The sequence below is a fragment of the Toxotes jaculatrix genome, chromosome 22 (assembly GCF_017976425.1).
Source record: "Toxotes jaculatrix isolate fToxJac2 chromosome 22, fToxJac2.pri, whole genome shotgun sequence".
Classification (NCBI taxonomy): domain Eukaryota; kingdom Metazoa; phylum Chordata; class Actinopteri; family Toxotidae; genus Toxotes; species Toxotes jaculatrix.
In genome coordinates this window covers 14,327,606-14,345,272 of record NC_054415.1, presented here as the reverse complement: position 1 = coordinate 14,345,272, position 17,667 = coordinate 14,327,606, and the positions used below count along the sequence as shown (strand labels likewise).

The 17,667-nt window shown below is 41.7% G+C and overlaps 1 protein-coding gene across 3 annotated transcripts in view; it reads right to left on the bottom strand.

Annotated features, from left to right (window-relative positions):
* osbpl8 (oxysterol binding protein-like 8) overlaps window positions 1–15,797 on the bottom strand; it is a 68,030-nt gene extending 52,233 nt beyond the window's left edge. For all 3 annotated transcript variants that reach the window (XM_041029940.1, XM_041029941.1, XM_041029942.1), the window contains exons 1-2: window positions 15,479–15,797; window positions 341–438 (exon numbers count right to left, since the gene is read on the bottom strand). In XM_041029940.1, the coding sequence (XP_040885874.1) occupies window positions 341–385 (45 nt within the window). In that variant the 5' untranslated portion in view covers window positions 386–438; window positions 15,479–15,797. The remainder of the gene's footprint in view (window positions 1–340; window positions 439–15,478) is intronic.
* Window positions 15,798–17,667: the final 1,870 nt, after the last annotated feature.

Here is a 17,667-nt window from a genome sequence, read left to right as displayed (position 1 = left end):
CTCAAGACTATGTGGAGGTTAAAAGAAGACCACCACCAACTATTGCAGGCAATTAAGAGATAACGAGGCAGGGTGGGTGGATTCAAGATTACTTGCTTATCTTAAGTGGAGCCTACAGAATATAGTGTATGTTCTTCCTATACAGTACAGGTAGAGTTCATCAGCCAGAGTCTTTAAAAACATAGCAGTTCTTTAAAAGCACCAAAATGTTTTTTGATTTATTCCCTTTTTGTTCAGTTCCCATGTTGAAGCAGCAGGTTAGACTCTTGTTTGGGAATGACTTTCTTCATATGCATGTTCAGGTGCAGCCGTACCTACATATGCCAGTGTGCTGACTCACCAAAGTTTTCTCGGGCTCCTGTTGGGACTCAGAAGAGGACTCCATGGTCGTGTTAAACCAGAGTCAGGCCTGTCAGCGCTGCGCTGACAACTGCATATCTGTCAGAAGGGAAAAGCAATGTGTTACCACAGCGGGACAATTTCACAATGTATGTGTTTCATTTCTTTCATTTAATCATTTGTAGGTTCTGAGTGTACAGAGAGTCCAAAATTTAGTCCTCTAAACCTTGGAGTTGTTTTGAAATCAGTTATTTTTTTTGGCTTGGAATAGCACTGAGTTTTTCAAAGTGCCCTTTGACCTCATGTGGGATGGGTAGTTTGCAAGATTGGACTTATTTGCAAAATCATGCCTACTCATCTATCGCATTTCAGAACAAACAGGCTGTACTGGCTTTTTAACCATACAGAAGCCCAACAAAGGATTTTTCTCATTTCTGCCACAGTATACTCACACAGCAGAAACCTGCTCTCCGCCCCCCTACTGCCTTTTTACCACCCAAACAAAGGTGTTGTAGCTCCAGGGTTTTAATAAACAGCCTGTTTCTAGTGCAAGCAGGGGGAGAACAGAGGATAAGCCAGTCTGTCAGCTCCCTTCCCAAGAGAGTGCTGAAAAATTCATTCCTTCAGTTTATCTTTTTTTTTTTTTTTCTCCTGTCAGCCCTCAACTTCTTTTCCCTATAGAAATGGTGGAGCATGACACTGTTTTTTAACCTTTATCTGTCCAGGGAAAGTTTCTGCTGGCTGCCACTTATCCGCTCCACTGGACCAGATGGGGAGTTACTCAACGGTGCATCACTGAGCATACCTGTTGTTGTACCTGCTATGAATTCCCAGGAATTCATGCCTCTTGTATACTTAGGCTGGGATTTTACAGGGCAGGTTCAGAGCAGGTATGTCTTGCCTGTTAATGCAGTTTATATCACCTTATCTTTTCAAATCGAGTTAACACCTCCCTGCTTCGATGTTAGTACACTCAGATATGAAAACATCTTTCATCTCTACAGATCAACAGGAAGCTGTTTTTCCTAACAAAACAGCATGACAGATCAAAGCAGTGATGTGGCACATGTATGTGACGCACAGGAAAAAGACACATATACAGTTTTCTTAGGTCTGATTTTAAAAAAGGCAAAGGTAAAGTCATTTCAGCAGGGACAGTGGTATTTAAGGAAAGAAAGAGGTGATAAATTTCATGATGATACAGTGTGCAGTGATATTTTTGGTCATAAGAATCGCAGTGTGAAAATTTAATCAGTGCGCATCCACATTCACCCTCTTTCTACTGACTGGAAAGGGAAACAGGTCACTGAGTGATGGTGAATAATTCCAGCTCCACTTTGATTCACAGAACTGCATTTATATACGTACTGTGGAGCTAACACAGGTCCGAACGTGAGGCACACAAAAGCAACATACCTGTCTGTCCACATCACCTGTGTGAGTTCATGATCAAGTGTGACCACCTGTTAATTACACTCTACGCTCTCGGGGAGATCGTGGTTGCTCTAAACATGCTTTTAAGATTAAGGCGGGCAGCCACTTAGGCTGATTGCTGTTTTGTGTAGATATTTTACTGGTGTGAGCCTCGTGGCCCCACCTGAGATTACACCTGATCAAGCTATTGGGAGCTACAGAAGCAGAGAGGTTACTTGAGACAGAAGCAGCATTAAAACCTGGGCTGACAGTATTATGACCTGACAGATCCAATGATTGTTTGAAGAAAAACAAGCTGCCTCATTAAACAGACATGAATTTTACGTCATAACCAAATCTGTGCTAAACTGACTGTGTTGGGATTAGAGAAGCTCGCAGACCTTGCAGATGTGTACCTTGATAACTGAGCCAATCCAAAGGCAACACAGCTCTCAGGGTGAGAGTTAGCATAACTTTACTGCCGTCTAACATATACAGTATTTTTCTTTGGTACCAAATAATAACAGCCTCAACTCAGTGGCCTCGAGTAGATGACTTTAGATTTAATGGTCAATTTGTGAAACAAAGCTGTGGTGAAAAAAAAAAAAAGTATGTCTACTCACTTTTTCCTGGATAAATAAAGGTTAGAAATACATAATTTGATTTACCCAGGCTTGCCTTTATCCACTGTGCTTAGGCGAGTAATTTGATCATGAGAAAGGGCAATCTCATTCAAACCGACAGGAGCTCTGAAACGGTGCCAAAAACGCCTCACGGGGGACATGGAAAGGCTGTTTCGGGTTCAAAGCACCAAATCCACAGACTAGTGGTGGAATACAATGGGGTTTAGGGATTCAGATGATTCTAGGGAGTAAGAGCGGGCTGAGATTGCATTGTACTGAGAACCAGCACAAAGAAATACTGTGCGGATGAAGTGAAAATACTGCAGGTTGTCTGCAGGTGGTGTTCTATTTTATTGAGGTTCAAACCATTATAATGCTCCTAAAGCTCCTTGAATGCTATTTGATACACTCAATACAGCCCCTTATAAAACCTTTATTACTCACATTAAACATTTCTTGAGAAAACCGCACTCATTTGACAATTTATTAGCAACACCCAACTAAAACTAATGCAGTCTAACCTCATTCTTGAAGGTTACAGTGTTCCGTTTTGAGTTTTACAGTAGAGGAAAGGTAGCAGGAAGGAAAGAGACTCTTCTGGGACAAATAGTGCATAATATCATACAGAAGACAGGAGGACATTCTGACAGCGAGATGGTCGCTAAATCCTCCCATCAGTCATTCTGCTAATGTAACGCTCCAGTGCTCCAATAGCCTCTTGGCTCCAGCCAGCACACACACACACACACACTTCATCCAGCCTCTGCGCTCAAGTACCCGCCACGCTGAGACAGATGCCTTCCACTCTTTCTCAAACCCAGCTTTGGTAATCAGCCCATGACTCAGCCTGGAGCAGCAGCCGCCGCACAGCTGAGGTGGGGAAATAACAGGAAAGGCCTGCAATACCAGGGAATGTTCTGTAGCAATATGTGAGAAGTCAACACATTTTTCTGAATGATTCTTTTTTTTTTTGTCTGTGTTTACACTTATTTTATTGTCTCTGATGTGTGTTATCCAACTGATTTTCCTTCTGGGATACATGAAGTGTCCTATCCTGTCTCTGGGCCTGTAGTTAGCTCTTTGGTATTTAGCTGATGCTTTTCTCCAGAGAGGCTCTCTCAGGGCAGCATATGCTTCTCTTTGGACGATCTGCCCTCTATTTGCGGCTGCCCTTGTGAATATGTGGCTATATTTTGTTTTTTGAATGAAATGACTTCTGCATGGATTACCATCAGATTTGGTACAGACATTCATCTTCCCCACAAGATGAATTCTAATCATTCTGGTGATCCCTTCAATCACTTTTCCTCTAGCATCACCAGCAGTGCATTATACCTGCTAGACATCAATGTCATTGTCATTATGTTCATGTTCGCATGCTGATGTCTTTTATTGTCTAAATATTCCTTAGGTTATTTTCCATATCCATACCAAACACTAATTATAGATGACAGAGTAGAATTATATCTACTCTGCTGTGGTTCTATTGTTTTCACTCTCTCACACACTTTACCGACACCCTGCCCCTTCACGTAAGCTGGCATATCACAATCTGTTTTAGTCGTACCACAGCAGTCTGTGAGCTAAGAGCCATGAATCATTGCCAAAGATAGAGGGCGAACGCACAGGGAATCCTAAACTTGTGGCTTGGCAGTGGCCCCAAAACAAATCCGGAAACACTAGCTGAGGGGTTTTTCCACAGAGCCTAAAGATAGCAGGGAACCTCGGAGAATTATTTCAATAAAAACTGACAAACCAACAGAATAATGTCTGTTTTCAGTTGAAAGACTCGCTAATTTTTGTACTTATGTGCAGAAGCAGAAGCACATAAGTGCAGGGTATGTGAATATGTGTCATTGGCTTTTCCCCATTATTGGATTTACAGATCAGCAAATGGACAGATCACTGTGCTGAGCAGCACAGAGGTCAGCACCATAATATTTGTTGCAGCAGATGATGTCCTAACCAGTGCTGTTACCAAAGGTACTTCTCAGTAGATCTGACTAATAGACATTCAGAAAAATATTTTTAAAAAAATAACTATAAACCTTGCCATTTTTACTTTCAGCAATCTTGAATGGGAGTTGATTGCCTTGCAGAGCAATTATGGTCCAATTACAGTCATAACTGTGGTCTAATTATGCTGATAATTTGCTTTAATTCTGCTGCACAGCGCTAACTGTAATCTGTCATACAAGACAAATTTCACAAAATATGATGCATATAGACTAAGATACAGCAGGATGTTACATTACAACAATTGATAGGTTTGAAAGTAATGAAAGCACATCAGACAATGTTTTGTTACGACTGCTTTTTTTTTTTTGATCTGCTGCAGTGAACACTATGATTTTGATTGTTTTTAGATTAACAGTGGAGCTCTGCTCAAGGGCAGGCAAGGACAGCAATCATTTCAGGACCCTAAGCTGATTGTAGTGATGTTGCTGTCTGCTCTCAAAAAGGGGGAGGCAGCGCTCTGACAGCCCCGACAGGCAGATCTATAGAGCCCCATCACTGCTCTAGAGTGTTTTGGAAATGATTGCCAGTGTTTAAGTGAGACATACAAAGCTACCATGCCAGATGAGTGATAACAGCAAAAAAGATGAGATTGTGACAATGTCGCATGTTGGTCCCTGATATTTGTCTCTACTTCAAACACCAAACCTCCGCACATACAATTTGTCGTTTTTATATTTTCATCTGAGGATTCAATCTCTCTTTCATCACCACGCCTCGAGGCGACTGACAGCCATTCTGATAATTCTCAACAAGGTCTCCACACTGCCTCCACTTCTGCTCAGTGATGATGATAATCTCCACCAAGAATCTGTCACCGTAAAGGCTTTTTTTTTTTTAAAGGAAAAGATGTTCTGTATTATATAAATATTTGTTGTGTTGTGAATGTGAAAACATCAATCTGTCTGAGTTTGACTTTTCAATAATCTTGTCCATACCATCATCTATTTGTTAATAAATTGCTGACTGTCAGCTTCATTGACACCTGTGCTGGCTCCACAGATGCCAGACTCTGCAGCCTCCAGCTACGTTTCATCAAGACTCATTAATATGACTGATGAGCGCTGGGCCGTAAACCTGATGATTTATGGGGAAGAAGGGCTGGAACGAACCACACACGTGTACCCTGCCTCAGGATGAACAGCACAATACTATAGCTTAACAGTTATAGCAGAGTTTAGAGCTAAATGTTAGCAGTGGTGCTTTGAGCTAAATGCTAACGTCAACAGGTTAACATGCTTAAAGTTACAATGCTAACATGCTGATGTTCAGCAGGCTTAGAGTTTATGATGTTCTCCATCTTAATCTCTCTTATTTAGAGACTTCTTAGGCACTGGGGATGATGATGGTTGACTTGAAGCATGTGGGGATGACTGCTTGAGCCAGAGAGATGCTGAAGATGTACAAGAGCAACCTGGTCATCACCTGCACATTATTACTGCTTGCTGCATTGAGGGCTGTCTTCTCCCCACATTTGAATGCAGCATCTCTGATCCCTCAGCAATGTCCAAACCTCCACTGGCAGCCATGGCTTCTGGTTTCCCCTTGGAGAGGGATGGTTTTAGTGACTATAACATCATCAATGCACTTTAATGGGTGTCCTCATGGGAGGCCGTCTCTTTCAAAATGTGCAGTGCTGCTGAAGCAGTCCTGCAAGGTTATAACACCGTCATTACTTCACCGCTGTGAGCTCATTCACACACATAAATACAGATATGTAGAGCTCGCTTTTTAAAGATAAAACAACCCATGCAGGCGAGATGTGATTTCCTGGAGAGCCAAACAAAGAATTTCAAGAGCAAGGGGGCTGATAGTCAAAGTGTTTTCAGAAAATGCTCTCCATGGAAAACCAAGACAAATAAAAGGGGGACAGGGACCACTTGCTTGGTGCAATGTAATCTTCTGCCTGTCCCAGTTTGGTGCTGTGCTCGAGGGGGAGATATCTTTAAACAGAATTAATCCATGTAGGTCAGAGAGTGAGGAATATTAATCAACCATGTAAGCAGAGGAAGAGGATTCCCTTGCACGACCACAGAGGATCCAGCACCGTTTTACCGGAATAACAATCACTTTTCACCCTCTGCCAAGGATGGAAATGTTTAAATGTCAGTGACATTGCATAGAAATCTGATACTATTGTGTAGCACAAATCAAATCTCATCCATGAGTACATCCTGTTTTCATAAATACAAGATGCCTTTACATTACATATCCTTCCCTCTCACATTAAAGCAGCAGGGAGCATTGCAAAGGTTTGACTGAAGATGACGCACACACTGTTCTAAGAAAACACAAATGACATATAAACTGCCTTAAAAAAGCAGGCTGACTCACTCAGGAACCTTGAGTTGACTTGAGTTATGCCAAATCTCAGTTACCAGTAATAACCTGAAGCTCTGAGGTTATTTCTTCAGTTCCTGTTTGAGAGCTGTCGGTTCCATACCCACCCCTGATGGAGACAATGAATAATGGAAAAAGTTCTGCTTGTGTCAACAGAATACTACCAGACCTGAACGTGTTTTACTGTTGCCCTACCTCATATTACCTGTTTCTAGTTTTGCTTTAGCACAGCTCATCCTCAATAAGAGCTGTTATCACAGCATCTGCTGCTGCACATCCTGCCACAGTTTCACCATCAGCAGATAGATATGCAATGTCATACCTATCATCTAATGCGCCACATGTGCTCTATTAAAGCCAGCTTCCACGACCTTGCCAGGAAATAGCACGCGGCAAACCAGCACAGCCGATTGGAGAGCTGCTCAACAAGAGACAAAACCATTATCATGTAAATAACCAGATTCAGAAATTATGTAAGTGTCATGATTGGTTCCCCATGCTAAAACAGTGAACCTGGGGTGATTTAATATCATTTCTGATGGCAAAATTCCCACATGACACAGACTCTCCTTTCTTTCTTTCTATAATATCACCCTTTAATGTGGGAGAAAGGCATGTGGAGCACCGCTACTATCACCTTCGCAAAATTAAAACTGTATTATGCTTTCAAATGCCACAAGGTGACTCAGCTGCTCCCTGACATCCGTTCATCTGATCCATGAGAGCGGCATATGGATGGGAATGCTGATGATGAGGAGGGGGAGGAGGAGGAGGAGGAGGGGGAGAGGGTCTGGACTCCTGTGGTGTCAAGGAGACTATGGTGACCCCCAGAGCATTGAGTCCCCTTATAGGAGGAATACCGCAGGTGCCTGGCTTTTTAACTGACTGTTGGCTCATGACAGACTTCACAAAACCCACAAAAATCACAGCGATAACAGAGCCACAGCTCCACTACAGAGCTGCACGCTGAAAATGTGTATGACGCACACAGCCGGAGTTGAATAATATGTGTGTGTGTGATACCTCTTGCATAACAGAAAAGGGAGAAAAGATGTGAGGCTGAGATGCTGACATATCCAGTCCACAGGTGCAATCATTCACAGTTTACATTTCAAAGAACCTACAGACATCACAAGGAAGCACAGAGTGCAAAGGTCACAGCAGCAGGTGATATTCACGTGACCCGAGAATGACCTTTACAGAAAATGGCGTGCGGGAAAAAAAAAGGGGGGAGCTGAAAACACAGGCTCATTGACATCATCTGTACATGAGCGGTGCTGTCAGCAGCAACTCGACAAAAAATGATCCGCCTTCTCATCTCAGCCCTGGGATTTCGACAACTAACTGCAGTTTCAACTTCAGACACGTTCTGAGCGGGCGAGCCGGGGATCAGGACACATAATCAGGCTGTTGTGTGATGTGACCTCAATTTATTAGCATCTGTTACCCAAACGCAGCTCAAGTGAATTTAAACTGCAACACAGAAACAGAGAAGCGTGGAGGGAACCAGACCAATGCAGCATGCACATGTGGAAGAGATCGAGGGTGGGGGGGGTGAATGAAGGACCTACCTCACGCAGCTCGGGCGGCAGAAAGCACCATCACATTCACAACACAGCTTCGGAGAGAGGGAAAAAGAGAGAGAGGGAGGGAGAGAGACACAGAGATGACATCACCATATTTTTCTCCCTCCTCCTCTGAAATGTAGGCTAGTGCTGCAGGGCTGCCGGTGTCAGCGGCGGAGCAGCAGCAGTGAAAGCTCGCTCTCACTGTGACGAGTATGCCAACCATATACGCTTTCCCTGAAACTCAGTACTGATGTCACCTTGATGGATTAGTGTCTATACCTCCAACAAAGCCAAACACACACACATTATTTTAAACACCTGAAGTGGCTGAGGGACTAATATCATCCCAGTTTTCTGGGAAGTTTTCTTCAGTATCAAAGTAATGCAGCAATAGCTGTCTGTACACCCATGGATATTGTGTAAACAGGAAGTGATAATAGCGAATTCAACATAGTTTATCAGCACAAACACTCTACATCAACTTCAGCTGCATCTTAACGTGGGCCAGGGCTTATTCTCTAAGTCTTTCAGCATTTATATGGGATATGGCTACATCTGACAGCTAATCAATCCATTGTTTTGGTTTCTTTTTTTTAAATCAGTCTGTAAAATTTCCAAAATGATGACAGATGCAAAGCATAAGTGTCCAAGGCCCACTGTGATATCTTCACATTTCCTGGTTAAGTGGATTCAGCCTATACAATCTCATGTCCTATTTCTACACCAACCTTCCATATTATCGTGGTGCAGCACAGCAGGAGCCACAGGAGCATAATCATGCTCTGACCCTGTCCCAGTAGTTACTTGTAAGACTGTTAGACAGAACTTGAAGCTTGTGGTGTGAAAAGAAGGAACACAACCTTGTATTTGTTTTATATTTTAAGATTAAAAAAACATGAGCTGTCATTTCCTCAAGCAGTCTGACTAACAGATGTGTCTACAAACTGTGTCTTGTGTGTGTGTGTGTGTGTGTGACATGCAGGATGTATGTGTTCCTGTATTATTATGTGTGTTGTGTGTATGTACCGGTCCAGCTGCAGGGGAAACATGCTGCTGACAAAAAGCAGCCAGCTGTGAGTGTGCTCCTGAGGGAAGAGCAGGCAGGTCAGAGCTGAGGTTTGTGTGTCACAAATGTTGGGAACAGATTCTACACTACACATTTACTCTACACACAATAAGCACACACCGTATCATAGCGATGCACAGCCATGGGTGTGTCATTTCCCTGAATGCTACAACACCAAAAAACCCCCATCTATTCAAAAACTCCATTCCTTGAACATAACATGAAGTCTCTAGAAAATCTGTTTGTTGGAATTTACCTTTCAAACCTCCTTAATATTCCAAGCATCCACTGACCAATGGGAAAAAAATCTATCGCACTCTCCCTCTTATCTCTGCACACAGAGATGCATCGCATTAAACTGAATTACACAGTTGTATGGAGCTTGAAGGTACTAGTGAAGCCTCAGCCTGGACCATCCTATCTCCCTGCCTGTGGCAGACAGGTTATAGAAAAAGCTGCAGCAGCTTGGCTAATCTAAGACAGCAGCACATGAATGCATACAGACCTCCCACTTCTTGCAATACAAGTACTACTGCTGTTAAACATAATGCATAATATAACCCAAATATATTAGATAGTGATTAAAGCAAATATTGATCAGGTTGTAAGATTAATTTCTGCCAAAACCCATTCATCAACCAGTGCTCTGTTTAGGACATTGTCAAATGCTAAAAGATATGGCTAAAACCAAATGTTTCACAGAAACACACGGATTGATTGCACTGCACCACCTTCAGGGTTTAACCAGGTCTGTAAACACTCATTCTAAATGGAGAAACACAAACGAGAAACCAGCAGAGCTGCAACGATTAGTTAATCAACAGGAAAATAATTACCATCTGTTTTGACAATTAGCTGGTTCCAGCTTCTTAACTGTGTATATTTGATGTTTTCCTCGCTCTTCTATGATGGTCGGACAAAGCAAGACATTTTTAAGAGATCACTTTAGGCTTTGGGAGATTATGAAATAACCCACAGATTAATCAGCAAAGAAATGTTTTGGGTGTAGAAAGTTTCTATCCCTCCTCTGGTTCAGCATCAAATTCAGCCTCAACTAAGTCCCTCTGCACTCCCTAAGATCTGACTAAATGTTGCCTGCAAATGAGCTTTTGACTGTGGGAGCTCGTCTGACCTTGCTGAGTGGTGAGCACGTCGTGGCCATGTGAGGAGATTACACCGCTGCAATGAAAAGTCATCTTTAAGGGGATTAATGAGAATGAAGACAGTTTTTAAAAAAAAAAACTGTGTAGTCAGTTTTGCGGCAGTGTAGTAGCACACACTTACTACAAGTCCGGCTTGTGAGGCTGAAGTGAAATGGAGGGAAGAGCACAGCCAAAGGCTTAATTCTCCAACAATACCTCAAAGGTAAAACTCTCTTTGTTGAAGAAAGAGGCCTGTCGCTCCACAAATAACCGCAATTACCAGGCCGAACCCCTGCCCGGTCAAGCCTGCGCAACCTGAACAGAAGGTGGAGAGACGGGCCCACAGAGATAACTTATCTGCACAGTGATAAAAGCAGAGGCTACAGGAATTTCGAGTCAAGTCAAACTTACTTTTATTTTATGTTCAACCAAGAGATCCAGAGATTGGTCCTGACGGGGCCTAAAGATCTAAAGAACTAAGCACCATCGAGTCAAGTCAGCTGAACACAGATGCACATGGTGGACAAAAAAAACCCAAAAACCTGACAAAAGCTTTAAGCTTAAAGACAGTTTTGTTGACAACAACACTGAGTACTAATGTTCTGGTATGATATGAAACTGTATCCTTGCTGAACACAGCACACTCTGCTCTCTGAGTATAAGCTGAGCAAAGCAAAGCATCAACATCCCACTATATCAAACAGGCTCATCACAAGCAATGAACTGTGCATCCCTCAAAGAGCTGCAGCTGTGCACAGGACTCCAGAGTCTGAATGAGTGAACTGGGACACTAGGAAGCAGAGTGTGGACGTGTGCCTGTGCATCTGATGTCAAAATGTTCTATTATTGCTTTAACATGGGGGACAGGAAATGCCCCCACCTCCCCCCAAAGAGCAGGCACCACCACCATCTTTCTTCACAAACTAAAACAGCTGGTCCTGCACTTCTGATCAAACGCCCCTTTGAGGTAATTTTTCTTTTCGTTTACTGCACGTTTATTGCCTTTGTTCCTGCAAGAACATATTTATGACCACAACAAAAACAAAACTATGAAAAACCATTGCCCAAGGCACATTGGTAGAGTAATACAAAGAATACAAAGAAGCACACTTCAGTTCCTTTGCTTCCACCGTGTTCAAAGAACACAAATACATATTTTGCCAATCGTTTCAGAATGCAGTCCTTCAACTTCAAAATCTGGCTCACTGGTAATCCTTTGCATTACCTGTCAAATGTTTTATTCACAATGTTTGTTTTGTCTGCAGCACAGCTGAACTGTCTTCAGTCCAGCTCTAGAGGAGTGGTCAGTGGCAACAATTACAGCCCCCACAGAGCAAATCCAGCAATGACAGCAACGTGACAGCAATCGTTTTACTGTTGCCTGATAAAAGAGGAAAAGACAAAAAGTTAATGTAGTGTCTCTCTGAATTCCCAGAGTTATGGAACTGTACTTGTTACTACTAGCAGGCTTTCAGAGTTTCCTGCAGTGTTTAACAGTGGAGGCAGCCAGCCTGTGTAGCTTCGAAACCAGCAGATCTTGCTGTGATGCAGGAAGAAGCAGCAGCTCAGGTAGGCAGTAATAAGGTTCCCCAACCTCCCAAACGATGCTCTTGGGGCCTGCGAGGGTGGACACTGAAGTTAATAGGCTGAGACACTCAAAAAGGGCCTGACGCGCCCACGCTCCTTTATCAAATAAGCAAATCTAGCTGCTCAGCAGTGAGCCTGGTGCAAGGCCGACACAAGAAACCATGCTTAACTAAATCCTGTCAACGCTGGAGACAGGTGCAAATTAAAGGCGTGTTTGCCCAGTTTTGTTTGATGTATGAGAACCAACAGCAGTCAAGCTGAGACAATTAAATGAAAGGTACACAATAATATGGTTTCATTGGAAAAAAAAAAATTGGTAAGCCTTAGCGGACTGTCTCACAGACGGTAATAAAGCCTTTTCAAGTATACACTAAGGAAAAGTGGGCCAAAATGTAACCTGATTTGTGTGCCCCTGTTGGATAAATCCACACTGACAAGAAGTTAGAGTCAACTATCTCACTTCCAGCACATCTGGCATTTGTCAGAGCAAATGCATCTAATCAGCCCGACCACAGCCAGCGGTGTCCCAGCTGGGAAGATTAGCCTGCGCTGATGCACTGGCCTCGGCATTTCAATAACTTCATGAGCAATGCAGCATTTGGTATGGCTACTAATAGTGCTTCAGTCTGGAGGCAGTAAGAGACAAGGCAGCCGTGGGGCTTGTGACTTGCTGACAGGTGAATATTTGCTCAGTGAGGGACTCGAGCTGTGGGGGTTGTTTTATTGTTTCATAATTTAAGGACTGTAACTGTGATTAAAGACTATAAATTAATATTTTATTTCACACGGCTCTTAGCTTATACCCTCTTTTGGTAATAGCTGAGATAAACACCAATGATGCCCTGTCTAAATATATTTATGAATATCAGCAGTCTTGAACTATTTCATAGTCTCAGCTGTTTTTAAAGTATGCTCTGATTAAAGCTGTATCTAATAATTTACCAGTGAAAAGCACCACCCCCAGATCAAAACGCAGACTTCACCAAGACAGAATAAACTTTTTTTTTTTTTTTAAATAAAGTTCCCATTCCAAATACCGTCAGAAATTCAGCTGTGAGAGTACAGACAGAAAAAGGTATTTCTCAGCACAATGTAATATTAATCATCAATAAAAGAGCTTACATAGCAGGGAGACAAGTTTCATGGCAGAACAGATTCAGTCCTCGTGTGCTCTGCAGCATATGACATTTTGCAAGAGTAGCAAACAGAAAATTTGCTGCGAGTCACAGTCATGTGCTCCTGACAGCAGATGCCCATCACTGTGAAACTGAGTCATTCTTTTTTTTTTCACTGGAAAGCAATTATTCTGTCGGAAAATATTCCTAAAAGGATGATGTGATGTGGACACATGCCTACCCCCTGTAAGAACAAGTGCAGAAGCTAATATGGAATATACAGCAACCTCTTCCATACTTAAAGTATTTTGCACACCCCTAATTTACCTAATGCATCGTAGGAAAGAATTATTTCCATGACGCAGGAATATACCATCTCCTCTAAATCTGTCTGCAGGCACGACCTTCTTGATCAATGTTAGTCATCTCGCTCAGCACTTGGCATAATTAACCAGCTTCATTACCATAACTGTGCATCTGATGGTTCCACTAACGCCCTTTGTCATGGCCATAGGTCTCCATAAATACTTTTTTTCTGCAAGCAAAACATTTTAACTGATAAAGCCGCAAACTGTGACTCAAGATTCTGTGTTTAAAAGCAGTCAAAGTGCTTTTGAAGTTTGCCATTTAAGCTATAACATATTACACATTATTTAATAACTGATAATTAACTGCTAATAAAAATAATTGTTTGCTGCAGTCCTAAACCTGCCTGACCTATGAAGAGCATCCATATTTTATGAAGAAAAAAATAACACCTCTTTTGAATTCTGCTATGTGCGCAGCAATACTGATTGTGTTGCCCTGTGTGAGACCATTTCACTTTCTTTTTCGACTTCAGTATTTTTCCTTCCATTATTGCGCAAAGAAGCCATGCAAATAAATATATATATATGTATATATAAATATATATTTCTGCTTTCCATTGCATGTTAGCATTAATACACTCCTGATACCAAATTCAGATTTAAATCTATGTGTGTCTACCAGACAAGTGCACCGGCAACAAGCTGTGGTACACGAAGGCCTCAATGGAAACTCCATTTGACTGACAAATGAGCTGGTCGCTCCTGTGACCCTGGATTACGCTCCTCACCTCAACAAAAGTTTGTCATGGAAAGTCTGGGATAACCCTTCACTTAGATGCAAATACAAAGAGGATGGAAAACATGGAAATACAGTGTGTGACTGGCACAACCTGAGTTGGCTCAGGTACACTTAGACACTGATGAGTGTTTTCATCATTAATTCAAATCACCTGAGGTCAACTACAAATTTGAAAGCCGTTGATTTGGTGTCTTCAGATTTGACCATTTTTATGCCAGAACACAAGCCCTATACTTGGTGCTTCCATCATAATTTTATGCTTCATATTACACCTAATGGGAAGGTAAGACAACGGATATCCAAAGCCTTTAAATGTAGAATTCACGTCCAACCATACAACTGAATTGAGGGTCTGCATATATACTCAAACTGGGTCGATAATCAGAGGGAGAAAGCTTCATGAAATCGCAGGGGGATAACATGATCTCATGACAAGGCTGATATCAGATATCCGATAACAGGCCAGGATCTGCCGGATGCATCAGCTGTCTGACACAATTAGGAACAGGTCTTAATGCCGGTCAGTCTCCTGTTTCTGCTTCTGGCTCTTGTCAAGTGAAAGTGGTAACAGAGCACCAGGGCTGAGGAGGCTGCAGACATGCAACACTGCAGCAGGATCGCGGGGAGTAACATGTAGACAGCAGAGGAAGTGAGGGTCAGGCAATATTTTCAGCTCTGCCGACCGTCCTTGAAACACACCACAGAACAACAAAGTCAAACAAACCACACAGATATAATGTGTTTGAAGGAAATTAAAATTAAGCACGCTTTACTCACTCACCACTTTGCTGTATGCTACTTCGCGTCCTGACCGCACGGCTGTGAACAGGCTAACATTAAACACCTCTACCTAAATATAGACTATTCCTCAAAATGCTCACACTGGAGTATGAGTTGGGACAACCCGCAGAAACGTGAGGGAGCATATGGTGATGGAGAAGCTACTAGACTTACACACCAGCTATCGCTAACCCTGGTTTATTACATAATAGTACGCACTGCTCGACCGCAGAGTCTCTGCTGTCAAGTCCACACACACACACGCGCGCACACACACAGAGCGAATTAGCAATTAAGCTAGCTACGTTTAATCAACATTTAGCAGGTGGCTGAAGGAAGCGTTCATTTTGTCCTCTTCTTATTTTTTCTGAGTGGCACTCACCTTGGCTTCGTCGGGGGTCTGCCGGTGGGTTGTCTGACTGGCTCACGGAAGGAAAGCACTGGCTGTAAGTATTCAGCCAGTCCTCGGTCCGTTCGTCTGTCTGCTAACTGTTAGCTGTCGACGTTTTAATGTTTATTACTAGGTAGTAACTGCTCTAGCCTGTGATGGCTGGCTTCCTCCTCAATCCAGCCGCGTCATGTAGGTCCAAATATTAAAGTTTAGACAATTAAGAAATACCTTCACGAGCACTGGAATGATTTCTACGACCAATTTACCACCGATATTGAGTCAACTTGTTAGCTTCTAGCCCGCCTGCACTATTCTGTCATGGGTTAGAGTGGAGAAAGGTCAATTCCACAATAATTTACAATATTTCCGGTTTAAATTTTCAAACTAAAGGCCAAAAGAAAAAAAAAAAGGGTAAACGCAGTTAAATGTTCTCATTTTGTTCATTGAAGAACTGGCTGGCTGTTAGTCATAATATGATTTAATTTGATGTTTTTTTTTTATCTTTATTTAATTTAATTAAAATCGCTTTACCTAGACTGGTTGTCTTATGTTTGGCCTTTTTATATTTTATATTTGTATTATTTATTTTGTTTTATTTGATTTTATTTATTTATTGTTTGTTTTGTGTCTTAAAGACTATGGCCTTCATTCATAACATTGCTTGATATTCACATGTTGTAAACTACTCTAAATTTGAACAACGTTCATGGAAATACTCATCTTACTCATTTTTTCCAAAATATTCTTTTTAATCTTTTGTTTATATGTATTTTCTGGCACTCTATTTTATATTGGCTACCTGAACATCTCTTGACCTTCCTTACTGTTTACTGTATATTGATAGTGCTATAATACAGTTGCTGAGTGTGAATATTGAAAGTGTTTTGTCACTCTGTTTTAAATTGTTTTCCTTTTCTTGGTTAATGTGGTTTAATTGAATTAGTTTTGTACTTGGTCTATGTATAAAGTTTATAGTCTTAATTAATCACATCATCAATAGTGGTACCAGAAGTGTTTTTCTGTTCCATTCTCTGTACCAATGTTTGGTTTTGATTTTTATTTTGAAGGTCAAACACTCAATATCCTGTCTCTGATTTATGAAGGGGTAACTTGACTCAACCAGAGGAGACTTCCTCCCTTGTTTCTGCTCGGCGAACGCTTCATGTACCTGACTGGACAGCGCATCACAACGCTGATCACTTCAGTTCACTTTCACTTTAGTCGCAATTCAGCTGAGTGCTTCACATCTTTGACAGAGAACATTTAGTTATGTGTGACACGATGACACGATTCAGTGGTGGGTCATCATGGCTGGTCATGATGATCTTCTTCTCCGGATAAACCAATTCATGCCATGTATAAATTAACTATTAACTCAAGTAGTAAGTGTATTAAAATATATGTTTGTCGAATTATATGTGTATTTGCTGTGTGTGTATGCAGGAGGGGTTGGCGGTTACAGTGAGACCATCTATTGCATTCTTCTGGAGTCATGGTTGTAAAACTACTAGAATGGGCTCATGAGTTGTATTTTCCTTGGTTATTCTGATAATGTGAGCACACTGCATGTAAACCTGGGTAAAGGGTGACATCTAGTGGCCATGGAGGTTTAGGTTTTGCAGAGACGTGTGATGGGACATGGGGAACATCTAGAGGCACAAATTACTAACTGCAGCGTTGTCGTTGCTTTCCATTGTGTGTTAATGAAATGTCAGATGTCATCCAGTCAAAGTCCCCTTCATGTCTGTATGGACGTGTCCTCATCACCGTATGGTACTGGATACTGTAGAGCCCTATTTTCGTTATTATTCTGTTCTATTTGTATCAGGAAAATATGTTTGTATTATTCATTAAATTGTTGCTTTATGTTTGTTTGTTTATTTTTAAAGCAGGATTTCTTTTCCCTTTTAAAGAATTCTGCATAAGGCTTTACAACAGCTTCAATCTAAAACTAAATGAGCAGCTTCTATTGTAAACATGCAGGAACACATTATTGTGCTATGCACATTGTGCACGTGTGCAAAGGATATTCATACTCGTGTTCTTTAAAGCAAAACTGAATAGCAAAACATTCTTGTATTTGAACTTGTCTGACTGGTAGAGTGTCCATTAGGCAGAATGAAATTAAAACTGTTGATATACCAGACACACAATACATCTAAAAACAGAATGTAAGACAA